The sequence below is a fragment of the Tachypleus tridentatus genome, chromosome 6 (assembly GCF_004210375.1).
Source record: "Tachypleus tridentatus isolate NWPU-2018 chromosome 6, ASM421037v1, whole genome shotgun sequence".
In the NCBI taxonomy this organism is placed as follows: domain Eukaryota; kingdom Metazoa; phylum Arthropoda; class Merostomata; order Xiphosura; family Limulidae; genus Tachypleus; species Tachypleus tridentatus.
The window spans coordinates 169,582,676-169,610,084 of NC_134830.1; the positions used below are offsets into that span (position 1 = coordinate 169,582,676).

The 27,409-nt window shown below is 31.0% G+C and overlaps 2 protein-coding genes across 2 annotated transcripts; one reads left to right on the top strand and one right to left on the bottom strand.

Annotated features, from left to right (window-relative positions):
• Nucleotides 1–2,769: 2,769 nt before the first annotated feature.
• On the bottom strand, nt 2,770–16,695 carry SIDL (SIDL trafficking protein particle complex subunit 10). The gene is given in 3 exon segments (XM_076509588.1): nt 2,770–3,135; nt 3,137–6,456; nt 16,581–16,695. Coding segments are annotated over 2 exon segments (3,384 nt in total). The 5' UTR covers nt 6,302–6,456; nt 16,581–16,695; the 3' UTR covers nt 2,770–2,916.
• Nucleotides 16,696–19,942: 3,247 nt separating this feature from the next.
• RpL10 (ribosomal protein L10) lies at nt 19,943–25,875 on the top strand. The gene is made up of 6 exons (XM_076509623.1): nt 19,943–20,027; nt 20,178–20,211; nt 22,372–22,430; nt 22,693–22,939; nt 24,939–25,101; nt 25,616–25,875. Exons 2-6 carry the CDS (start codon nt 20,189–20,191, stop codon nt 25,784–25,786), a joined length of 663 nt encoding a protein of 220 aa, XP_076365738.1. The 5' UTR covers nt 19,943–20,027; nt 20,178–20,188; the 3' UTR covers nt 25,787–25,875.
• Nucleotides 25,876–27,409: the final 1,534 nt, after the last annotated feature.

The window sequence follows — 27,409 nt, forward strand, 5'->3', positions numbered from 1 at the left end:
GTTAATACATTTTGATATATAGTTTTAAAATGTATATCTTAGAAGTCAATGTAATGACACCAATAACAAATTCAACTGTGTACATTATTGTTTCAGTTTTTATTTGTCTTCAACAAGTACATTTTACAAAAATCAAAATTCAGTCTTAATGTATGTAGTACTATTACAAATTATATTTAAGATTTTTACATATAGTTTGAAATTTCAAGAAGTAATCACCTATGAAGCAGTACATATTCCATACTCGATGCATTTTTTGAAACTAAAACATTTATAATGATTTTGAAAATTTAACCAAAGTATTAATCAGGCTTGTATTTGCTAAATTTCATCCACAAAACTTCAGAAATAAATTTTACACACCAGCACTGTTGAATGTTAGAACACACAGATTACTGAAAACAAAGCAGCGAGTCTTCAAAGACCATCATTCTTCTTGAAATTTATTTCAAATTGATGTAAACAAAATTCTTGAAATATACAAATTGTAATGAAATGCAGAAATTAGGTGGACTTTTATTTTCAAAGGAGTAACACATGTATGTATGTATATTTTTCCCAAACATATGGGTGGAGTATGTAACAGATGTGATTGTCACACAAAAAAACCTACTGGTTAACATTTTCAGGAACTGAATTACATCACAGAATTTATTTACTACAAGTAATTATATTATTAACGTATAATTTCAACCTAAGAAAAGAGTGTGAATTATCATTCTGTTATTACTGGTTCTTTTTTTATGAAAGATCATGTAACAAATACTATTGTGAATATTACTTGTTGTGTTATAACAGTTCCTACAGTACATTTTTATTTGAAGTTGTGAAACTAAATATCCCACACTCACTTACAAAGATTACTTAATGTAATAAAATAACCTACATCACAGATGTTTCTTAATATGTTTGAATAAATGCATGGTTTCCTGTTCCACTCTTTTACATTCTACAAAGTTGTGATTCCAGATTGAAAATTTTTACACTTGTCATCTTAAAATATGGTATTAATAGACAATTTCATTTCAGACAGCCAAATTCCTTCCAAACATTTTCCAGGCAAGGTTACAGTTTTTTTTAAATCTATACACACACACACGATGCTGATAACCCAGTTCTTCCTCATAATTCTATCTAATTAACATGGCTTGAGCTTGTTATATAGCTATAAAATATAAAAGGCTTCACACCAAAGCACCCAAAAACACCTGCAAACAAAGATATTACAACTTAGTGGTGGATGATGAAACCAATTTTTATTCATAAAATATGATCTTGGCTCCTGTATCATCAGGTATAATGACAGTTACCACTACATCTCAGAACACACTGAAAAACCTCAATTACATCAAAATATACCAATAAATGTCATAGCTAAGCAACACAGGTTCTGAGATAAAGGGTGGGATATACTTGTTTGACTTTCTGACTTTTTTTTTTGAGGTCCATGGCCACCCAGAATTTTAAGTATCTTGAACTCTAAATGTTACATATATTCAGTTGAATACACTGTTAATCTTTACAACAAATACCCATGGAAAATTAAAACCAGAAAATAGTAATCTCACTTTGATATTTCAAAAGAAAAAAAACAGTGATAAAAGTTAGTCACATGGAAAATTAAATGAAACAATTCGACTACAACATAAGCCATGAGTTATGAGAAAATAAACATTTTCATTTATTCATACTGGATTCACTAGTTAATAATATATTTAAATTACTCCAATAAACAAAAAAGAAAGAGAATTTCCTATGGGTATCAAGTTATACAGATACACTCCAGAAATAGATTGTGCAAATTAGGAAATATGTCTTTTTACTTCAACTAATATTTGTAAAAATAAAAATGCTGAATATTTGCTTGCACACTTTTATATTACTGTGTTTTTGTTTTTTGTGTTACAAGTTGAAAATTATATTTTAATACTGTAGAAAACAACATCAGATGTGAAGAAAAATCAGACATACAGCAGCTCATATTTAAATACATAACTTATGGAAATAAACTTGAAATTTTATGAGTTGTTTAAATTTAAATGAAATTATAAGTTAAAAAACAAACAACTCTTTTGTTATTCATTAACACACAGAGAACTTGTGAACTATATATTTCCATGTTTAAATAAAATACACTGACAGTGGTCCAGGAATTTAATATACCTTATATTATACATTGTAGGTTGAGTATTGTATCTTATGCCATCAGTTAACACACACAGATAAACACTACTGTTTGAAAACCTCCACATACCCTTTAGCCATGACCACGTAAAGTTGCACTATTTGTAGATATAGATATCTAGACAAAATTAAAAGTGAATTCCACACTTTAAACACAGCACTTCACTGCAGCAAAGAAAACCTTCTTCTTACAACCTGATGAATATTAGCTTGAACTGTTGTCCCTTCCATTCATATCTTGGCTATTATATGAATTTATTTTTATAATAATCCTCAAGGAACACAGTTTTACACTAGTAAAATCTTAACCACAACAAAGATCAAATTATCAGTGCTTCACATATAATATACTAAATATTTCCTTTCAAAAGGTTTTAAATTACTTACACTTTCTGTTTTCCTGTTCTCTCAACATGTAATCAAACCTTCAAAATAGGTGTTGAATATTTATCAATAATCCAAAACATTTAATTCTTGTCAGAAGAGGACAAACAGCTGGTATTTACTGAGCAAACACTCTCTAACTTTAAAACTCAAACCAGCATTTGTATTACACATCTGATAATATCAACTTAAAATCATAACTGCTTGAAAGTAGTTCTGCACAACCAGATTTGCTTCTCTTTTGAAGCAAAATCATAATCATAAACTTGTACATTGCATTGCAATTATACACATAAATAAGCCTGGAAGTCCACATACTATAAAAAAATCAAGCTTCTTGAAATGTGACTAAGTAGCCACAACTTCAATTCCCGATGCTGCTGTAGCTGGCAGTACATGCACTTGTGTTGCTCGATTGTAGTTAAACACCTGTCCCAGTTTAAACGGTTCAAGACGAGCAACGGCATGACTGCTGCCCTCTGATCGTAGCCCACTATCTTTTCCAAAGTGTTTCTGCTGATCTGCAGGAAGGTATCTTGATAACCTAACAACAGGTTGTGGCAAAAAATCCTCCTATTAGTGGCATAACTTCCAAAGTAACATTATGTTTACCAGTCATATCAACATTAACTACACCAGCTGTTCTACCACAAACCGCCCACTGCGACTGGTCTGCTACAATCTCGTACATTAGCGACTCATTAGTAGCGACCGAATGGAATTGAATAATACTTATATGCATGTTACACATGCTTCCAACTCTACAAAATTCCAGTCCTTTGGCTGGTATAACTTGAGCCTTTACCACGTACAAAGTTTTATGACTATCCAGGCGAAAATCGTAAGTGTATTTGCGTAAATTTGACTGGTCAGAATGTTTGGGCAAATAATCTACCGAAAAGATAAATTTTATTGGTGATAATGCACATTCTTCAGGCCTAAGTTCCCAAAGAAAGCCTGCAGTCTGTTCTGTATTTACAATAAAGGTTCCACTGGAAAGACTTAGAGGCTTCGTATGTACTTGCTTACTATCTACAGAAATTAGTGAAGAGTTGACTAATAGGAAAGATTCATTAGTTAAGCCATGAACAATAATTTGCACATACTTTCTTTTCTCACATGTGTGAAGCTTGTTTATGCTCATAAATGGTGGCAAAAAATGAAGTGGAATAGTAACACACTGATCTAAGTACAGCCATTTTAAATTAATCTGATGTTCAACTGTGTTATTATCTCTCTGTGGCCCCAAGTGAGCCAGAACATGTAAAGTAACCTTTATCGTTTGAAAAGGTTTTACTCCAGGTAAAATAACTTTGATTTCCTCACAGAAATCTTTAATACTAGGATCCAATGACAATAAAAGCCCTCTAGAGGATTTCAGAATAACTTGTGTCCCAGAAGGAACATGGTTACTGCCACCATTTACATTGATTTCTAAGTTCTGGGGTACCCCTGCTAATAATTCTCCTCGACTTTGATGTAGGTCTATCTTACAAGGTTCATGCAAGACATGGAATGTAACCTGTGGTATTATATGATTTTGAATAAACCAAAGCTTTCCCCATTCCACATTTACTTGTTTCAGAGAATAAACTCCTTCATTATGGATTTGAACATTTAATGCGACTAAATTGTCTCCAGGTGTCAACCTCACATTCTGACAATAAAAAGCAATTTCACATTCATCCTTAGTGATTTTACTACTATCTTGATGAAAACTATGATGACTGTCTCGCCTCTGTAAAACCTGAGAAACATTAAAGCAGTGTATTCTTGCAATACCCGTGTTTCCATCATGATGATGGATAAGGTCAGGAGATGATTCAGGCAGAAGAATGGAGTCTTCTGAACCACTTGTAGTGCGTACATGACAGATTTGTGTAGTACCTTCTTCAAGTTTAACCACAGAGATGGAGATACTGTCACAAGTAATTTCTTCAGGAAACAAGTTACTTATTTTGACAGAAGCTTGAATTTTTGACCCAGGAATAATAACTTCACTATTCTGAATCTTTACATCAGTTATAAACAACAGCTTGTAAGATCTCAAATAAATATCCTTTTCAATCATCTTCTTCAATGTTACGAGTTCACGAAAATAATGTTCTTTTTCTTCCTGTACAACTGAAGAACTTGCAGAAAGATAAGCACAAAACTTGATGTAGGATCGGGTATTTCCCATTGCTTTATAGCAAGCTGCTAGTTCTGCCTCAGTCTTTGCTTGAAGTTTTTCCCACCCTTCCTGTTGGTATGTTTTCAACATATCTAATAGAAATGTTACAGCCTTATGTGGCTCTTTCAGCTTTAAATACAGCTGTGCCAAATCATATCCTATCAGCCTGGCATTTCGTACCTGACCAATGTACTTAAAAGTACTAATAGTGAGCTCTGACATTTCTAGGTAGTTTTTCAAAAATACTTCCTTTGATGATAAAGATTCACCTAGCTTAGCATGAGGACTATGTGGGGCCTTTTCAGCATGTGGATCATTGCCAATCCTAGATAGTAGACTAACCACTAGGTGGAGCTGCTCAGAAGTGGCTTCCATATCAGGCATAAGCCCACAAAGTATCCCAAGTTCGTGCAGTTTCTCCCGAGCATAAGCACGAAGCCCTGCTGTATACAGTGAACATGCTTCAACCTGAGATGAATCTTTAAATATTTCACATGTCTGCAAAACTTCTAAACAGCTTAAGAAAACCCAGCATGCAATTGATCCTGGTGGCATAACTATTTCCAATACTTTTAGTTCTTTAACACAATTGTGCAAGAAAGGTAGAGCACGCTCTGCTACTTCCCATGGCTTTAAACGCAGCAAGAGTAGACTACACTGTCGAGAGAAAAGATAATTTCTAAAATCAAGTAGCGAACTTTTTCCTTCTCTTAACTTCTCCAAAAGAGCCTGGGATTTTCCTTTTAATAAACACAATCCAGGCCAGGTGTCACAAGGTTTACAAAACTGGGTTAACCATTCTGGCATCCCTCCAACATTAGAATTAATAACAAACTGAGTAAATAGGGCATCTAATTCATCATACTGAACAAGTGCTTCTTCATAAAGGCCCAGCATCTCAAATACAAAGGCCAGTTCTTCCTGTAGAAAGAAAAATCTGTTAAATGTCCACCCAGGCTCATTACGACGCTCACGTTGTGTTCTCACATATTCCTCATAGCGCCCAAGATGGTAATTATAAGCCTGAAGTACCAATATTCTGAGCCGGTGCAAAAATGCTTGCCAAGACTCTCTAGACCTAGAGTCATTTTTCAATGGATCCAACAAAGAAATACACCTTTCAGAATTTTTACTCGGGAAGTCATTTTTCACTTTATCTAAAACAGTTGTTCGGGGCAATAACTTAGCTTTATTGGCTTTTCTAACATCAGCATGGTCAACAACAACAATCATCCAATCATGAACATTTTTCAATTTTAGGTATGAAACCCAAGCACTAATTTCTTCTCGAGATGTACTTTTATAGCTCTCCAAGTTGCTGCATTCAGTCCAGTAGGTGTGGAGAAGAGGATGACCCAATATACTCCATTCTCCTTCTTGGGGAATGATGTCTTCACTGAATGGCACAAAATCTGCTTCTACTTTTACCATCTTTGGTGATCTTCCATACGACCTTCGCCATTCCACAGTCTCTTCGGATAATCTCTTTTGAAGTGTTGACTGGAGTGAAGCAAAAAGATTAAGATCTCCAGAGTATGTGATAACTGGCTTTGATTCCATTTTTGAAATAAAACAACAATAGTATATTGAACAATTTGTTGAATAAGCTTTGGGTTCTATTAACTTTGTAACTGCCACATTCTCTTAAATGATGAAACAGTCATTGAACAATCTTTTCATCAGGCTGTTTCTGTCTTTTCTTCAACAGCATAAGCCTAAAAAATATAATGAGCTTATTAAATCCAAATATATACTATTTACTTCAAATTAAGAAGTAATAAAAACATAATATACATATGGAGAAAATATAGCCACACCACACCAGGTCATAAGAAACTCAAATCAGTACAGGCCCATGTAACACTAGGATTTGACTTTACTGTTACCCTTCATACTTTTAACCCTTTTGCCGTGCAATTTATTTTTGAGGTAATTCCCAAAACTTCAGTTGTCCACTAACAAATAAAAGTATGAATTTGATCCTTTTTGTAGTTTAAATATTGAAAGAAGCTTATCTTCTACATCTAACAGTAATATTCCTTAAAAACCATACTGTATAATGAAAAATGATTTAAACAAAACACTCAGAAACATTAAAAGAGATGTGTTCTCCAATAAGTAGCTTGTTTGTTTGTTTTGGAATTTCGCACAAAGCTACTCGAGGGCTATCTGTGCTAGCTGTCCCTAATTTAGCAGTGTAAGACTAGAGGGAAGGCAGCTAGTCATCACCACCCACCGCCAACTCTTGGGCTACTCTTTTACCAACGAAAAGTGGGATTGACCGTCACATTATAACGCCCTCACAGCTGGGAGGGCGAGCATCCAATAAGTAGCATAAAAAAGGTTATACCAGGTCAATAAAAGGCCAAAATCATTACAAAATATAAAAAGTAAGATAACAATACCCAAGATATAAAGAAACTGTCGTAATATATAGATTTATACAAGTTCCTGTGAAGTTGGCAGTTTTCTAATGAGACAAATATAGTTTAGAACACAGATGACAGCACACACACAGGTTTGGTGATTGTCGTTAAGTACAGGGGGATAATTCCTGCATGTTACAGTGGAGAGAAATTTTTTAAATTGTTTTTTAGTAGCAGTGGGGTAAACCTGAATTTTGCAGCCAGTGGGTATAAATGTTTATTTGGATATATCTGAACTACACATTAAATTGGGTTAAAGAATCAATACTTATGACAATTCTAGTTCCAGTTTTTCTTAGTTGGGAGTGTGAGACAATGATATATATATAATGGAGCAAATATAAAATGAACCTAAAATTAGATTAATGGATAACTTTACTTTACAAAAAGGCAATATTTCAGGGGACTAGACTCCTCAATTCATGATTGATGTTCCTCCAACTTTGCCCACATTTTAGACTTGAAGGTGATGTTAGTTTTAGTATACACAATTTGCCAAATATTAATTCATGTTTATACTTGCACTTAGCAATGGTGCTACAATGTAAAAGTCAATATAAAACATTACACATGCATGCAATTATTAGGAATTTAATTAGTTTTACAGTACATACATGTATTTAAGCATATAAACTAAAATAAAACTGACAATTTGTCTGAAAATACATGTACTAATAATTCCACTATGGAAAAACAATGAAAAACACAATTCTCATATGCTTAAGGTTTCTACAAGCAAATTAACTTAAGAAAAATTAGAAGTTGTGCTGTGTTACAAGTTACTTTTAGAAGTCCAAACTCATTAACCTCATTTAATTCAATAATTATAATAAGAATACAAGTTGCAGAAAAAAGTGAAAAATATCTCATGCATGTAAGAAAACAAAAGCATTATATGTGTAAAAATTTACTTTCACTAATATTGAGATAATACCACACCATTGTATAGAGCTAGGTGAGATTTGCTTGTTTACAGTTTTTCTCACTAGCTGGGGATCAAAGCTATTAATACCAATCTGTTGACATTTAACTATGAGTGATGAAGTACTATATCTACTTACAAAATCAGATCGAGATCAGTTATAAATTCAAAGAAACAGCTAAACTACAAGTAAGAAGTATCAAAGTATTAGACTAAGAAGGACAAAAAAATTCTCTAATTATCATAGCATTACTGCACACAGCTGAGAATAGTTTTTGTTTGTTGTTTTCATACAGCAAAGCCACATCAGGCTATCTGCTGAGTCCACCAAGGGGAATCAAACCCCTGATTTTTAGCATTATAAATCCGTAGACTTACCGCTGTACCAGTGAGGGATGTAGAATAATTATATTTGAGTTGTGATGGAGTTGCTTAAAGTTAATGGTAATTTATTACATAAAAAATACACACACCCACCCCCCAAAAACAGGAAATATCAATACCAGTCTCTACACTGATGAAATAAAGCATGATTTTATCTTAGTAATAAATATTGTAAACATTTTATTTCAATACTAAACATGCAGAAAGTAACCCTAACCCCACAAAGCAGAATTTGAAACATTGTTTAAAAGACTGTGTGAAATTCTTCATATATTGTTTAGTTCTTCAAGGAACATTTAATCTAGAATAATGCATGAATCAAACCACTAGTACGACGTACTTTTCTCTTTCTTCAATATTACTTTTAACAACAGTTGTTTAGAAAGGTTTTCTTATTAACCATTATTATTCCAAAGATTATAACAATTATTTTGTATTTGTAACTTAAGTTCATGGATTTAAAACTACATTAAGCCTCTTGAGCTGGCCACACTTTGTGAGACAGTTGGTCCCTCGCTCCGAAAAAGTTAAAAATGAAAATTATAAATTTACTTCATATTTCAGAAATTAATCAATGACCTTATATGCTACCTTAAGATGCTGCCCTCTACTACTACTTTTGGTACTTCATTCCATAAACAAAATTATAAAATTAAAAATAGTCTTAACTGGAATCTAACCTATGTTTTCCAAATCTTAAGGGACCTCCTCTCATCCTATTGTTTTTCAGAGAACAACAAAAATATTTTTGGCCTGTACACTACAGCTTTATGCAGATAATTCTGTTAACTTCTAATAATGTTACCTCTTTCCCTTCTTTTATCACCAGAAATCCATTAATATGCATAGCACTAATAACATTACTATATTTAATCAGCAATTTCTCACTTGTGTTTAGTATCCTTCACAAAATGTTCTGTTCTCCATTTATAATGTGAAACACCAATCATTTATAACACTTTTTAAACTGTACATAATCAACTATATCAATTCTTAACAACATTTGAAATTGATATAATAAAGATGCACCAGTCTCATCCATAATAATGAAGCATATGTTAAAAATTAAATGTAAAAACAGAACTTTTTCTTATGATAAAAACATGTATTACACTATTCAGTTGCATAATAATGTTCAACTTGACTCAATAAATTCATTAGAAGATGGTTAAAACAAACTACAGCATATAATACAGTAAGAGTATCAGCCATTCCACACCTGATCATACATTATTTAATGGTCCACACCTTAGAATAGTAGAAAAACTTCAAGATATTAGAATCAGTATGCTGTATTCTGATATTTATTTTAAGAATTTACTAAAGTGTTTTAATACTAGTGGACTCAAAATACTTTAATATAATATACAATATTCAGTCCCTAAAGCAAGAGCACATATAAAGCCTGAAACTTTAAACTGAATTAGTGTATCTTAACACATACATATATAACTTCATTATGGAACAAGCTATCATTAAATTCATGCAATTCCATTACAAGTCATATGTTAAAAAGGAAAATGGTGTGTGTGTGTGTAATAAGGTATTCATTTCATAGTTATTATAACTTACAGCAATACAAAAATATGTTGTTGTAGTTTCTTACAGTCAGTCACTTAAGATGACACTAGGAATAAATGCCAAAACACAAAACAATGGTAGATATATTTAACAGGGTTTAACACTGAGATAACCATGCCATTAATATTGTACTTGACAAGTCATATTGAAAACTTGAGCAATTTTTAGATCTTAAATTGCAATTAAAAAAAAACTTCATAACTAAAAATTGATTCAATACAATGAGATATTAGATTACAAAGATTTAAGATAAATTTTCATGTAATCAGAAATCTGCAAGAGTCTGAGAAAAACTGTTGTTTTTCCTCTACAATATGGAACTTTCCTTGATATTAGTCCCACCAGTACCAATACAATTCTGGTACTTTGATCTTCATGCCCAACTATCCCAACTGTACATTTTCATACAAAAGTACACAAAGGGCTACTTGTGGACATTTTTTACTAACAGACCAGAAGGAAGGTAGCCAATCAACAGCACTCATCACCACCTATTCAAGTTTGGCTGAGCAATTAATTTTTACATTCATTATTACAGCATGCCATGGTCTCATAGAGGAAAGTTACAACAATAAACCCTCATATTTTCAGTCCAAGCATGCTAAACACTAGATCTCCAGTAGTCCTAAACGTCAAACCTTGAACAGAATTATATACTATGATTACTGTACTTCGATCCAGGACAATATCTCACCTCCATGATCATTGATTCTCACTTTAAAACTAGCTTTTGACATTCCATTCCTATTCATAAATGGAAAGCTTTACAAAAATTTGGTACTTTGTTGCAAAAATTTGCCATTACTTTAATAAAGCATAAGATGCATCCTTTGTGAGAAATTATAAAACTTGAACACATTAATTAAATGGAGTCAACCACCAAAATTTCTCTAACTTTTATAAATTTTCAAGAAGTTTTTTTGAACAATGTTACAATTGTGGGCAAATGCTCTAAGATTTTCTTTACATGAATGGAATAATATTTTTTGTGTTCAGATGAAGTTTTTTCATGTCTTTTATATTTTCCAATCATTTTTAAAATTATTAGTATCTTGTATTTGACTAAAAAATGTATTAGACAATTATTTTAAAGAAATAGAACCATTTTATTCTAATGACATGCCAAGTTTATGCAACAATGTGTAATTTCTCACCTTGAAAAACACAAGCTATAATTACCCAAACTACCCACCTGATTAGATTCTCACTTAAAAATAAAAAAATATTTAAGTAATCTTCCTGACATAATTCTCACTTTGAAACAAACAAATGTACAATTGCAAACAAAGAAACTTTCAAGTTGTACTTTAAAGAAAAGTAATAAAAATAATAAAAAGGTAGACTATAAAAATAATTGGACATTGTCCTTTTTTTATAAAACCTGTTAAGACATTGTCCATATTCCATTGTATTCATTTATCTTAAATCCAGTACAGGAATGAAGGTGTGAGGCTATTGACACTTCTGGCAATGCCAGCTTTCATCAACTGTATATTATCACTTTTAGTTATTTTTTTGCATTTTCTATCTGATAATATAAAACAAATTTTACCAATTTTAATTACATTTAAATATTATTAATTCTTGTTAAGAATGTCAGAATGCAAACAAAAAGTTAGAAAAAATATGTTTGTTTGGAATTAAGCTACACAATTGGCTATCTGTGTTCTGTTCACCACAGGTATCAAAACCCAGTTTCTTGCAGTGTGCATCTACAGACACACACTTGTGTCACTGGAGAGCAGTAGAAAATGAGCTCTCAGAAGTAAAAGTACTTCCATACCCATTTAAGAAGTCTTACACCTTAAGTTAACTTTCAAGCATATTTTATCATTAAAGGTACAAAAGGGAAATCCCTAGAACAAAATTCAGGGGAAAACCAAGCTATTAAAAACATTAATTATTCAGCCTGTACTTAATTTTAGTAAACATTTTCCCATTAGCTAATTTACTTCTCTCTTAAATGTAATTAAATATAATAGTTAATTTTTTAGAGACATCAATGACTATCAATTATGTGTAAAAACTTTAATCATACTATTCCAAAACTTTTATACTTACAAGTGACAAAAGAGAAAGACAAATCAAGTCTATTAATTATATAGCTATTTCATCACATTGTGTTACAATATCAGAGCACTCTGTTTAAAATACACTTCTGTTACTTATTCACTCATATTCTTCTTTACTGTCATTCAAAATATTCAAAGGGAATAATCACCACATATATACAAGTACATTACAAAAATTAAGGAGAAATAGGAAGTCTAAATCAATAATAAATACACTTAAATAAAAAAACTGAACTGGTCTGTACCTTTCATATATCTGTGCAGATTATCTTCAAATATTGGATTTTAATTCAGTTTAACAAAATGAAAATAATAAATGCATTTTCATGTGTTTTTTTTTTGAATAACTAAAAACATTTGGTTTGATATTTCAATGTTTGAAAATTATATTGCCCCAAACTCCTAGGGTAAGAAAAAATTTTGGATAAGCATACACAAAAACAGCTTATACGTTCAAGTTTGACACACAAAAAAATATTCAATATCCTAGAGTTATAGCGAGCATTTATTTTTATTATAGATATAATCAGCTGTATTTCCACCCTCGGGAACTTCCAGCACTTTCAGTACTGCACTTGTATGCACTGTTTCTCATGCTATAAGAGATCATGCACTAAAGTAAAAATGTCATGTATTCTAAATGCAGCTGGTATGGGTATTAAAACTTTAATTAAAAAATAATAATTTTAAGTTTTAATACCCATACCAGCTGTCCTTAGAATACACTTGTACTTTAAGTGGGTGTCATGAATTATGTGGTTATAGTTTACTGCAACATATTGAATATCAAGTGCTCAGATTTTTCATAGGTGAAAAATGACATGATAGCCATCTAATATTGATTCACCTGGTGCTGTAAATCATCTTGACAACGTACAAAAAGAAAAATATGTTGAGAAACTGAACAGTCGTTGAAGTTTGGATCCACATATTTTGGCAAAAGTGGTGTTTATGCCTTACTTTTGTTAAATACGGGTTTGTCAAAAACTGTATTGATATGGATGTGTGGCATCAAATATGGCACTACTGAATAAAGCAGGATGTCTTATGTCATCACTTGAAAGAACTCTGGTGGTAGAAGTTGTTCTATGATATGCTAGATATATCAAAAAGCTATACAACTATGTTAACAGAGAGATTCATTAGGCTAAACCTACCAGTTGAGATTAGAGCCTGGAGTTTATTGCTGTTGATTCCCTGTTGGATTCCAAACTTTGTGAGGTAAAGTGACAACAGTTAGAACTTTTATACTATTTAACCAACTGATATTATTTTGTTTGACCTCTCTTCAAGTTATTTAAGAACTATATGGCAAACATAATTAATTCAAAACACAAATTTTATAATTAACATCTCTCTTCTATCATGAAGAATAATATAGAAATATGGTTGCAAATAACCTGTAAAGCATTTTATTAAAAGTAAAATGTTACATCATCTAGCAAGGGCAAGTTAAACAGTGTTCTTAACACAATAATATCAAAACAGACATTCTAGCTCTATCCTTATTCATTCACTAATAATTTTCAAATCTTTTGAGATGGTTATAATTTTAAAAAGGTGTATATTACAAAATAACTTAATATTTTTTGAATTTTTATGTTTTGGTTTTAAATTAAGGATATTTGAATAATATCCAATATGTTAGGTTTTACTCTGAATATGTACTTGTTTCTCTAATAAATAAAATGTCTTGATTTTGACCATTCTCTTCCTTGGGTTCATTACAACAGGTGCAGTTGCAGAATAGCTATAGATAACACTTACAGCTCTGACATTCTCCTGAGTACTTATTGTGAACATGAAAACAATACTTCATTATCTGGAACAGTGTACCCAATATTATAAAAACACGTGACTGCTAAGTGAATGAATCTTTCATTTTTTACAAATGTTTAACAATGCTAAAACAACAGTAATATAAACCACAACAGTACATTTGTTATTAAATACTGAAGTACACTAATTCTTGTTTATGAATTGACAACCATTAAATAAAGACTTAAGATAGAATGAAAATGTAAAGAACTACATTAAGTGACATACTAGTTAGAAATTATATCAGTACTAGAAGTTACAGCTGTACTTCAACTAGAATGTGTTTTATTAGTACCATAAAAGAATACTTTTAATGTACTATGACACAAAGAACATATTTATCTTTTATTATAAGGCAAGCACTCTAAAAGTCACTGAAATCACTGAGCAGAAAACTGGACAGTTCAAAGAATGGTACATTTTTATTTCCAGTTTAACTTTTTAGACATACTAAAAACCTGATCACGGATGTAATGATTGAGAATTTTCTTTCCTCTAACTTTAGATTTTTTTTTACAAAATACCGACTTTGATGGCATGATAAAACTGTAAAATTCTGATCCTAAAAATTACTTACAATTAATTTCAGTAAAAAAAATCTCAAATTTATATCACTGAAGAAACAAAATGTGCAAATGTATTTATCTTCAGTTTATTAAAAAGTAATTTTGAAAGCTCTGTGTAAATATATTATTATATATGAAGATTATCTCTATAAACAGTGATTATTCTTAGTTTTTGGTATTGTACTAGACTTGTCCAAACCAACGCTTGAGAAAATCAAACTTCTAATCAATCAATTCATATTGTTATTCAAACTTGTCTGTACTGATTCATAGCATAGTTCTCAATTTTTAAAGGACCTAGTAATGAAACATTCACAAGTTTTGAATTAACCAGAAATTAAACAGCAGTCATGTATAATACACTTTTCAATATTGCAATTTCTGATTTCAAATTAACTAATCCAAGAAGGCTTTAAAAAAAGTTTCATATATTTATATTTCTCTTGGACTTGAGTGAAAACTTGACAATTCAGTGACAAACACATTGTCTCCACTTATTAATTATATGAGCAGGCTCCACAAAAAAAAAACATTGTATGGGCTTAATGACAAACATTACTATGTTTTGTAAATTTTTCTGCAAAAGAAAGACATTTCCTATATTTAATTACTTAGAATACTATGAATTTTATACTGATATAAAAAAAACTGAACTAATGTGTTTAAGTACACAGAAATCAAAGATTAATAAAAGGAGTATTAAATATTTTAAGCTATATTTTGAGGCAGCAAATATCTGGTTATAAAGGAAAGGTGTGAATTAACATTTATCATTCTTAATGTTCAATCTTACTTATCCTATGGGATGGTTATGATCTCATATTTTCTCTTTAGAATAGAATGGTGAAAGTTGATTAACCTGGGGCTGTAAATCATCTTGACAATGTGAAAAACAATAAAAATACATTGAGAAACTGAACAGTTATTGAATTTTGGATCCACATATTTCAACACTGGATCAACAGGATAAAGAGGTCTCATTAATCACCAACAATTATTTTTCTAGTTAAAAGGTTAATTACAAAACAAAGTAGTCACTTTAAAAGAACAATCTACATCAAAAACAGTGAACATTATATAACAAAGCACTTTAAAAGAATAACTTAATAAAAAAAATGAGTGTTTAACAGAATGGCACTTTAAAAAAACCTACTGAAAAAACAATAATTACAACATATGTGAGGATATAAAACTGTAGTAGACCAACTTTCAATATTTATTCTCAATTTCTACAAATAGCATCAATAAATAACAAAACAGCCCACTCTTCTAACATCCCATATTGTCATTATACAAAACTATGTTTCCTGTATTCAACACCTCTCGTAGCCTGTAAACCTCACCGCAGCTTAGTACCACAGTTGAAGTTTGTACACAAAAGAATTTTAAGTCAAAGAGTTCAATCATTTTGCTCTCTCTTCAACACAAGTAAACAGTTATACTGCTTAATCAATATGGAGGATCTTTTGTGCTAGTGTACAACACACATTGGTTTTCTACAGTTACATATCTCCAAATAAACAGCAAGTATGTCAGGTAACTAATGTTTCACAATAAATTATACTGTTTTACAACTATTGCCCTCATATAACTTTTTAATAAAGTGTCTTGATGCTTCTTCCTGCTGTCTGGCAATACCTCAATAAAGGCCTCCAATTTCATTTTGCTGTATTCTTAATATGATTGCATAAGAGAACACAATATTAAAGATTCATAAAAAACACAGGTTAGGCTCCAGATAAAAGTTTTATTTTTATAACAGCAACAGTGACTGCCTTATGTCCATTGACTGATATGGTTTCAGAATAAGATATCATTAGCAACAGTGGATGCCAAAACTTTTACAAGAATTTGAAAGCGGGATCAAGTATTTCCGGAAAAGTAAAAGCACTTGGATAAATAAGAATAACCATTCTCTCAATCCATTTTACAAAAAATAAAATAAAAAAAATCAATTTTAGTTTAATAATAAGTCTTACTCGAATTGTTGCAACAAATATATGCATTTGGTAATTCTTATGACACTTTAAATAAAACTGTCAGAAATACAGATAATAAAAAAATGTTTACCTTTGATAATTTTCCCGGTTTAATTTAACACGAAATGTAACTTTGGTTAGCAATGTACTACTACACAGTCTTCAACAATTCCCCCTTCAGCTGATTATCAGCGTCCTCTAAATATTTTAAAATATTTGTTTTAATCGTTATTAAATAACGTCTAAAGCAAATATTAAACTCAAGTTAAAAATGCAAAATTGGTCAGGTGGGTTAAGGCGTTTGACTCGTAATCCGAGGGTCACGGGTTCGAATCCCGGTCGCACCAAACATGCTCGTCCTTTTAGCCGTAGGAGCGTTATAAAGTAACAGTCAATCCCACTATTCGTTGGTAAAAGAGTAGCTCAAGAGTTGGCGGTGGGTGGTGATGACTAGCTGCCTTCCCTCTAGTCTTACACTGCTAAATTAGGGACGGCTAGTAGATAGAGTAGCCCGAAATTCAAAACAACTTTAGAATATTTAATTATGTGATAGTGAATCGACTAGAAGCTAACCCTCGTTACACAGGAATAAAACAATAATCGCCAATTTCGAGTCTTGGATTTTCTGAAAACTGTTTACTTAATAAGAATTAAATGGATTCAACAATGAAATCTTTCAAACTTTGGCATAATAAAAAAACACAGTAAATAACTGTTGTGCTAATATCTGTAAATTGTTTGGTTTTTTAAACGGGTTAAAAAAACCAGTTGCCACAGACGAAAGTAGTTATAGTTTTCGTCATGTTCAATTAATAATCAGGATTATGGGTATTTGACTAATATTTTCTAGCATATAGATACTTTATTACAAATTTTATTTAAACCTCAGAGATTATTGCATCATTGTATATTTATGTATATTAATATTTTTTAAAATATTTCTTTGCTGGTTTATTTTGGCTTCTCAATAAATCAGTAGAAAATCTTCAAACTTACTATATAAAATTGTGGGTTCGATTCCCTGTGGTAGATTGAGTAAAAATAACCCGCTGTGTAGCACACTAAGAAAACAGCTACTGTAAATGTCGATTTTCACGCAAAGTCAAACGATGACAACCTACGCTAGTCGTCTCAAATTTTGAAATGAAAAATTAGAGAACAAGTTGTTAGTTAGTTTTCAATTATTCTAATAAAATAGTAGGTACCACTTTCACTCTTATAATGCATACAAGATGTAAAATGGGAAGCGGTTTCTTTCTTCTTTCTTGTTATGGAGTGTCATAATTAAGCTCAACAAAAGAACTTGAGATCCACAACTCGGCACATTAACAACTAGGTTGCGGTCAGTCTCTTAGATGAAATATTTATCGACCAGAAATGATAGAAATTTATACATAATGGAAACATGGTATTGATATCTATTTTTGTTATTTGCGTTGTAATCACTAACACATTCTGCTTGATTCAAATTTATCCTACACAGAAATATACAGATTATAAACAATAATTCTATTTATCTATTCCTTTAAACAGTTTTTTGTGTGAATAAACATTTATACATTAACCATATCGCTTCAGGTCACGGGTCAAATGTTATGTCATCATGTTTGTTGACTTGCATTCAAAATTTTATTGAACTACTATTTTACGATTTTTATGTCAGTAAGTTTAATTTCAAGATGTATACAACAATACAACTTTTAGTATTATACGTTATTCAATTTCTTAATTTAAAATTAAATATTACAAAAATAGTTAAACGTCGATATTAATGTGTCACGTGTCATGTTGAATGCAAAAGTGGTTAAATTTAGATATTTGTGATGTTAAAACACAAAGTGTACAGTTGTGTACGAATTAAGAACTCAAACCAATGATACTTAAAAGCTAAAATATAAAATAAGAATCTCTCCATTTCTTTTTGTTAAGATATCATTACATACTGAATCAAACACAGTAACCCATCTCACCTCTTTCATTTGTGGAAACAGTCCCTTATATAAAATTACTTATTCATGTGACATGTGAATTACCAATCAAAAGCTCAAAATGGTATTTTCATGTATTAAGACACCATTTAGTTCTTTCGAAACAATATTTCAAGGAGATAATTTCTGCTTTCAGTCTACTAGAAATTTCGTATGTTTTTAAAGACCCGAAATACAGTTACTAAACTTCATAAATCATAGTGAAATTGAATGGTATCATAATAGTAATTCGTTATTTTTTTATTATTCATTGTATATAAAAACATTAAAAATTATTTCGTTTCATATCCTCTACGTGCGGAATTTCTTAACGCTTAGAAAGCTACGAGAAGAATCAGAAACCAAGTGCAAATGTCACAACAATAAAATATAACTTTTTGCTTTCCTTCTTCATTTACTGTTCTATATTTTAAGAAAATAAGTTTAAGTCTTGTTTATAAATAATAATAATATATATACATGTATAATTTATGATGATTGAAATGAGCTTGTATTTTACAAAATACTAGTTCACTCAAACACAGACAATACATATCCCTTTGTAAAGAATAAAGGCCAGTTTTATATTGCTGGATATCATAGCATTGGTGCACGTGTTTTGATTCATTGTAATTCCTGTGTTGGCCCGGCATGACCAAGCGTGTTAAGGCGTGTGACTCGTAATCTGAGGGTCGCGGGTTCGCATCCCCATCGCGCCAAACATGCTCCCCTTCCAGCCGTGAGGGCGTTGCAATGTGACAGTCAATCCCACTATTCGTTGGTAAAAGAGTGGCCCAAAAGTTAGCGGTGGGTGGTGATGACTAGCTGCCTTCCCTCTTGTCTTACACTGCTAAATTAAGGACGGCTAGCACAGATATCCCTCGAGTAGCTTTGTGCGAAATTCAAAAACAAACAAACCATTCCTGTGTTAGACAGACACGATTGAAAGGTAAATATAATATATATATAATGTTAAGAGATTTAAGTTATTATGTATAAACTTAATATGTTTTCAGATTATAATTTGTAGTCATTATGGAACAACAAAAGCATAATTTATATTTGTTTCCCAATTTGTATGGTGGTTACGAGGTCGTTCAAATGGACAGATTCCCTTTAGTTAGGGTAAAGAAAATATCAAACAAAGTACAAAGCTTTATTGGAAACAAACGTCTGAAATGTGCTTAGAAGATTTAAGAGATTATATAAATAAGATTTGAGATTCTTGGGACGAAGAATACTTTTTAATCATGGCATGAAAATCATTTCGCATTCAGACCAGCAACAGACTTGATATTTTCACAAATATATCTTTAGTAATATTACTTCATTAAAAAATCTGAATATTTAATTAGAAACAATTTTTGAATTATTACTCAAAATCTATCAAAATTTGAGAAGATACAAGTATTGCATAAAAAGTTATAGCATAAATACTTAACGCGTGCAAATGTGTATACGAACTTGTGTTTATTTAACAATTTAGCATTAATTAATTAAATGAGTAGATGGCAGCACGTCTTGAACGAACGTTTTCAGGTTCTTTCCTGTTGGTCTTTAGAGTTGATAAGGTGATGTGTTTAATGCTGAAGAAATAATCTAAAATAATCTATTTTATTTTATTACATTTTAAAGGAATTTTCAGTTTCAATTTTCGTTTACATTTCTGATTTTTTACTCCATTAATTTTTTTCATATTTAAATATCGTTTTCTGTTACAGGTTACATAAAAATGGGAAGAAGACCAGCCCGTTGGTAAGTAAGGTTAATTAATTGTTAATTTAAGCTGTATTTCTCAGTTGGGTCCTTTATTATTGTTATTTTAAATTGGTACTATTAATGGTTGGAGTTTTAAGTCTGCGTTTTCATGCAGTAAATACATAGCTTTGTTTTTTGAGAAATTATACTTGATAGGCCTATACGTAATATGTAATTGCATTAATTTGAACTGGAAGATATTTCGAATGAAAGAAGTCATTAATTATCGTTCATTGTCAGATTATCAAAATTTTGTAGATTATAATTTGATGTTAACATACAGCATTTGATTAGTTTGGAAGGATTTAAAAGTAGAACAAAGCTACTTACTCAGAGGTCTGAAGTTGCATTAGGTTACCTGTTTTTGTGACTCATGACATTGACGGGTCGTATCTGTAACTTAAGTACCCGTCTACTTTCAGTAAAACAAATCTGGGTTAACAAGACTTATAATGAACTACAAGGTGGTTTCATATTAGTATGTGTTAAATCTTGTTTTGAGATTGTAAACCTAAACAATGACCATTGTTAAACAAACATTTTTAACTAACGTTTGGAATTATATGCAAAATATGTACATGAAATGTCACAAACCATTTTATTAAGTGTCATTTCAGGGTTTATGTAATGAAAATTATTTTTATTTAGGAAGGAATCAGGTGTTAGATAGTATTTATGGAGAGGACAGTTTGGGCTGTAGGGAATAGTCCAACGATTGACTGACCAGTAGATAGGTCTTGCACAGTCTGTAGAGTTGCTTTAATGTTATCATAATTTTTCTCTAAAAATAAATTACAGTATAGTGTTTATTGTTTGATATGATTAGAATTCTGTACAGAAAATTTTCCATGATAAAATTTAAAAACACAGTTATGTTAAAAAAAATGCGACTTATCACTTAATTGCATTCAGAAGAAAAATGGTTTGATTTACTGATAATTAAATCTTCCCTGTTGTCATATTGGTCACCATACCCTAATCTCATCCAAGCAGTAGTTAAGGTTTCTTTAAGATGCATATTTGTTTCCATGACTATAGTAACTTTTTTGTTCTGAAATATCACTGTCATAGGGAGTTTATTAATTATACATCAGTTACAATTATGGTAGTAACATTAAAGTGACACCATTTGTAGATGTTGGTGAAACACACATGACCATTTACCACAAAATATCTTGTCTTTGTAACACAATCTGGACCAAACATTGTTTTAAATACTGACTTTATAACTATCTAGTATTTAAGATACAAAAGTATATTTAATTTGGTAGTACTTACCTCACAATCAAACTATAAAAATAAAATTGACTGTTAATACCTTATGTTCACAACTGATTCTTAGAAAGTAGGTGTATAGAAAAGAATAGTTCATAACTAAAAAAGGCATAACAAAGTTTTTAAATGTTTTCTACTTTATTATTTGTTATTTTGTATTTATCATCTTAACATGTAGCCTAAGAAAAGTTTTTTCCTTCTCTTATTTCTCAAGCAGAACTTCCAACATGTGTATTTTTGTGCAGTACACTAAAAAGTTGTACCAAAACTGGAGTTTTCTTTGCTTAACTCCATTTAGTTTAAAACTAACATTAAAATAAATGTTAATCCACCTGGCCATGCCGAGCCCCAACCTATCTGTTGATTTAATATCGCTTAGGGCTCGGCATGGCCAGGTGGATTAAGGCATTCAAATCATAATCTGAGCCGCAGGTTCAAATCCCCAACACACTAAACATGCCCTTTCAGCCGTGGGGGTGTTATAATGTGACAGTCAATCCCACTATTCGTTGGTAAAAGAGTAGCCCAATAGTTGGAGATGGGTGGTGATGACTAACTACTGTCTCTCTTGTCTTACACTGCTAAATTAGGGAGGGCTAGTGCAGATAGCCCTCAAGTAGCTTTGTGCAAAATTCAGAAAACAAACAAATACAGTTGTGCTAAATAACTTTTGTGGGACAACTATTGGTAAACATTTTTTACTCTTTAAGTATCACATCTGGATTGAAATATTTGTTTGTCTTGTGCAAAACGTATAGTTCAAGTTACAGAAGGTATTACAATAGAATTTCAAGTGTTTGTGGTCTATTGTTAATTTTTTTATGAGACATTAATACATCACTTAATCCATAGTTTATTATAATTACTTATTTGTTCTTACAGCTACCGATACTGTAAAAATAAGCCTTACCCTAAATCACGTTTCTGTCGTGGTGTTCCTGGTGAGTTGATTGGCAATTTATTTTTCTGAAATTTGTATTAATATTCTTTATATCAGAGTAGTTTTAAAGTGCTCAAACCTTACTGTTCATAGAAAGTTGTTCCTTAAAATTTTCTTATTATTTCTTGATAAATATTAAATTAGTTATTTTAGATAGCCTTAAAAGCTAGTACACATTACTATATCTAGACTTAGTTTGAAATATATTTATATAATTTTGAAACTAAAAATTACATAAAATAAAATTCAGTATCAAATTTCAGATCCAAAGATTAGAATCTTTGATCTGGGAAGAAAAAAGGCAAAGGTGGATGAATTTCCATTGTGTGTCCATCTGGTGTCATATGAATTTGAACAACTGTCTTCTGAAGCACTTGAAGCAGCTCGTATCTGTGCTAACAAGTATCTTGTGAAAACTTGTGGGAAAGATGCCTTCCATATGAGAGTTAGATGTCATCCTTTCCATGTGCTTAGAATTAACAAAATGTTGTCATGTGCTGGAGCTGATAGGTGTGTAATTTAAAAATCTTTAAGATTTAGTTTTTATGTAGGTTATTTATCATTATATTAAGTTTGTGAACAAGGAATAAGTTGCATTGGATTTTGTTTAAAAATTGTCTTAATTGATGGGTTTGTATCCTTAAATCTAATGTTTTTTTGAAGCTTCAGTTATTCCAACAGATTTAGCTTGAAAAGAGTATATTTAATATATTTAAAAATTTATAACCTGTACTGTGTAATACATTAATTTTTTCATTATGGGCTCAGTCCCAGGGACCAACTTTGCAACCTTTTTGTGCTTCTTATAGTTTTCATGCTATACCTTTCAATACAGCAAGTATATCTTCATGAAAGTTTGAAAATTATTAATAAACATCACAAGACTTCTATACACAAAATAATTTTTTTTAAGTTTTAAGATTTTTTAAGCAGTTTTTATTTCTCATGTAATTTTATTTTCAAATGCTGACTATCCAATATGTGGAGTAATTCTGATTTTAATATTAAAAATACTTTTATACATCAGAACATTTTCAAATTTTGTGTAAAATCTTTTTAATCTTCAGACAATTATTAAATATGTTTTAAGATAAGTTTTTATTTTACTTGTTACAACTACTGTATCTCTGTACAATTTGGTTGATTTAACTTGTAATCACCATAAAAAATTAGAAAGTTATCCTTTTTCATTCTAGACTGACTACAGATTATAACATGTAACAAATGTTTATTTTAAAATCTTAAAATTTCATAACATTACAGAAATTACAATGATGTGTACATGCACTTGTTACTGTAGCCAGCAATTTAAAACTAGCCTTTACCAAGATTACCTGCTGTGGCTGTGTTCTAGTGGACCAGTATTTTGTAAAATAGTTACGTTTAAGTTATAATACATTATATTTGTATATGGATTATTACTATTTGCAAACAAGTTCTTCAAATATAGAGCAGTTTTCTTCTAGCTATAAACTTTATATGCTGTTTGACAACAAGTTATTGAACCTCATCAAATTTTGCCCATTGAGAATGAAAAACAAATTTTGTAGAGATTTCTGTGTGTATTTTGAAACAACAAAATTATAAATTTCTACATCAGTACCACATTTCCACTAATATATCAAGCTTCTAACTAAGTGCATTTTGGTCTAAAATATATTTTTCAATTTCATCATTTAACCTAACCACTTGGAATTTGACATCCGAAAAAGTTTCACATGAAAATATTTTGCAGAGGCTGAGAAAATCATTAGGGGAATATTTTGAGCTTTCCATTGGTTATATATTGAGTGAAGGAGGTGCACATAAACACATTTTAAAAAACGGAGGAAGTGGGTAGAGTATCTTGGTTGACTTCATAGTAATTTCTAGTTTGTCACTTTCAGTAAGTTGAATATCTAAATCATAAGAAACTGTATACTTTGTATTTGGACAGCACAAACATCTAATTTGAATGAATGTTTCACTTAACATGTAAAACACACAAGATTTGATGTGTTGGGTTTTTCTTTTAATTAAGTAGTATACAATATTAAATATCTACAGTTTGATACCAAACATGACGTGTGACTATAGGTAAACCCTTGTCAGTGGAGTTAAAATGGTATATGAGGGACTTTTTGTTGAAAGGAACTGCATAACCTGCAAATCTGGAAATATAAATCATAAATATTATGGGTTGTTTCATCTTGAGATATTGTAAATGTTTCTGCAGACAAACTTTACATAGCTTTAATAAAACTTGCAAGTTTAATAGTGACATATAATTTAATATGAATGGGTAATACCATGTCTTCACACGCACGTGCATATTGAAGCTAATAATTTTCTGGGCAGCGGTAATTAAATACACTTGGAACATGTAAACTTTGTGTTACTGATTTAAATGAACTGGGTGTAATTAAAGCTGTTTCTGTGTCTTACTAAATAAACTTTAGTAAAAGTTTTACTTCTGGTATGTTTTATAATAAACATGTTACATCTCATTTCTTTACTTTTTTTTTTTAAGATTGCAGACTGGAATGCGTGGAGCCTTTGGGAAACCTCAAGGTACTGTGGCTCGGGTTAACATAGGTCAGATTATCTTTTCTGTCCGGGCCAAAGAACAGCACAAGGAAAATGTCATTGAAAGTTTGAGGAGAGCCAAGTTCAAATTTCCTGGTCGCCAGAAGGTGAGTACTGATATAGGAAAGATTTAAATTTGATCAAGAAAATAATTACAAATTTCCCACTGTTACCAATACTCTCAAGGCATGAATCCATTAGTGACAGCCTAAATGTTCTTTTATATCAGTTCTCAGAGGGTTTCTTCCTGTTTATCTGTGGTTTTAAACTTTATTTGTAATTTGATACTTTGTCTTTTTGTTTTGTTTTTTCTTCCCATTCCAGCTGTCTGTTGTATAGGCTTTAGATTTTTCTGTAAGCGTGGGGTAAGAAGTTTGTTTATGAAGTTTGAACTTAAGCTCACTTGTGTATTTCTCAGCACTACCTATATTTTTCAATAGAATTGAGATCTGTACAGATTTTCAGGATGGTGATAAAAATGTGGAAGGTTGGTTTGTAACAATTCTTTGTGTTAGGAAAATGACAGTTTCATTAAATCTTTTATAAATTTTTTTCCATTAAATATTGATGTAAGATCTTTATTTAAAGAAGGTTTAATTGTAGATTGTTTTGTTGTTCAAGGTGTACGTTTCACGGAAATGGGGTTTCACCAAATGGGACCAAGCCGATTATGAGACCATGCGGGCAGAAGGAAGGCTGAAGCCAGATGGTTTCTACTGCAAATATTATTCCAACCATGGTCCGTTGTCAGAATGGAAAAAGATGCAAAAAGAAGTCCGTGGAATGGTTTAAAACATTTTCAGTGCTGTACCTGTTGGATTTATTCCAACAGTAATTAATATTTGTGCAGTAGTGGAATAAAGAAACCAGTTGAAAATGTATCTGTGAATATGTTTTACATTTTTACTTGAAACCTAAATGAACATTATTATAAAATTCATTTGCAAGTTTTAAATTTCCTAAAGGGGGGAGATAAAACTGAGTTTTTATATTATTGTGAAGATATAAAATTAACAGTAAATAATTCCAGTTAGTCTTAGTTCAATAGTATTTACCGAGATTTAAATGGGGCTTCAAGATTTTTGGAGCTTTGAGGGCAAAATGTACTAATTCATAGATAATTTTTAGAGGTTTTTTTTTACCTCCAAAAATTATGCTTGCAATATTTTTGTCTAAAGTGAGTGATTTTAATTGAAGGGAAAATGAATGTGTTAATAATCCCCCATTGTAATTTTGATTTGTAAAATTAATAAAAATTATACTTATCTTCAAACCTTAAAAGTTCATGTAATTTGAAAATATAAATAGCATCTCAACAGCTGCTGTTTCTTATCCCAGTAGGCACTAGTATTGGATGAAAGGCCTCATTGGCACTAAATATACAAGTTATAGTGTAATTGATATTTTTTGGTTATTCACTCTGTCAAATGTTCATAGAATTACTAATGTAGTCTTTTGCTGTGATGTCATGCTAATCCTGTTCTAGGAATAGTTGGACTAGCTTGATTACATACCAGTTTTTCTAAACAATCAATAAACTTAGTGAAGAAAAAAGTTACTGATATGATGAAACATTTTCTTATCAAGACATTCAGATTGTGGAATCAGTCATTTTGAAAACTGTGTACATTAGTAATAACCTGTAATAATAAGTTGTCCTTTTAAACACTTCAGTAGTCTTCTGGAATACTCAAGCTGTTGTCTGAGTTTATTAGTAAGTATTTCATCATTAATACATCAGTTTATTGATGTAAGATCACACTTGCTCCATGTTGAAATTAATGTCATGTTTTGTTTGTTCACCTGAATCATTGCTATGTTCAGGTATGGTTTAACATTCCTTCCTATGATGAAACGTCTACTGATAGTAGCAAGACTTCCGCTTGGATTTGTTTTCTTGTGTGGACAAACATCACGTTTTATTTATGAAGATAATTCCATCTTAGAGCCCGTTTAGTTTACACGATTATCTTAAATTGATGACCTCTCGATATCCCTTAGTAATTTATGCACACGTTTGTATTGTAAAGTTGTCATAGACTGACACCCACTAGTTAGGTGTTTTGTGGTCAGTAATTATCACCTTATTTATTGGCTGTTATGATTGACACCTACTTCTCATGGAGTCATAGGTAACTGATGTTAAATAAAAATGTTATTAATTAGTTCCATAATTCTGATTGGTAATTAATGAGTCGTATAAAATGAATAAATATTACAGATCATTAAGTTTAGTTCACACCGTAAAAAAGTTACTCTGGTAGTTCAGTAATATACAGCGTCACCACAACTTTAGTGTCTGTCATATCTCAGTTGGCGTGGTCCGGTTCTGACGATATGAAAAGATATGATTTTCTATCAGTTATGTAATTTAAAAAAATTAAATATTTGACAGTGTCAAAATTATTTTAACGA

What these genes read in the sequence shown, in the direction of transcription:
- RpL10 (XM_076509623.1), top strand. Translation starts at nt 20,189, where the DNA reads ATGGGAAGAAGACCAGCCCGTTG. An exon ending in GGAAGAAGACCAGCCCGTTG is followed by an intron (nt 20,212 to 22,371) that starts GTAAGTAAGGTT and finishes TTGTTCTTACAG; the next exon opens with CTACCGATACTGTAAAAATA. An exon ending in AATTTCCTGGTCGCCAGAAG is followed by an intron (nt 25,102 to 25,615) that starts GTGAGTACTGAT and finishes TTGTTGTTCAAG; the next exon opens with GTGTACGTTTCACGGAAATG.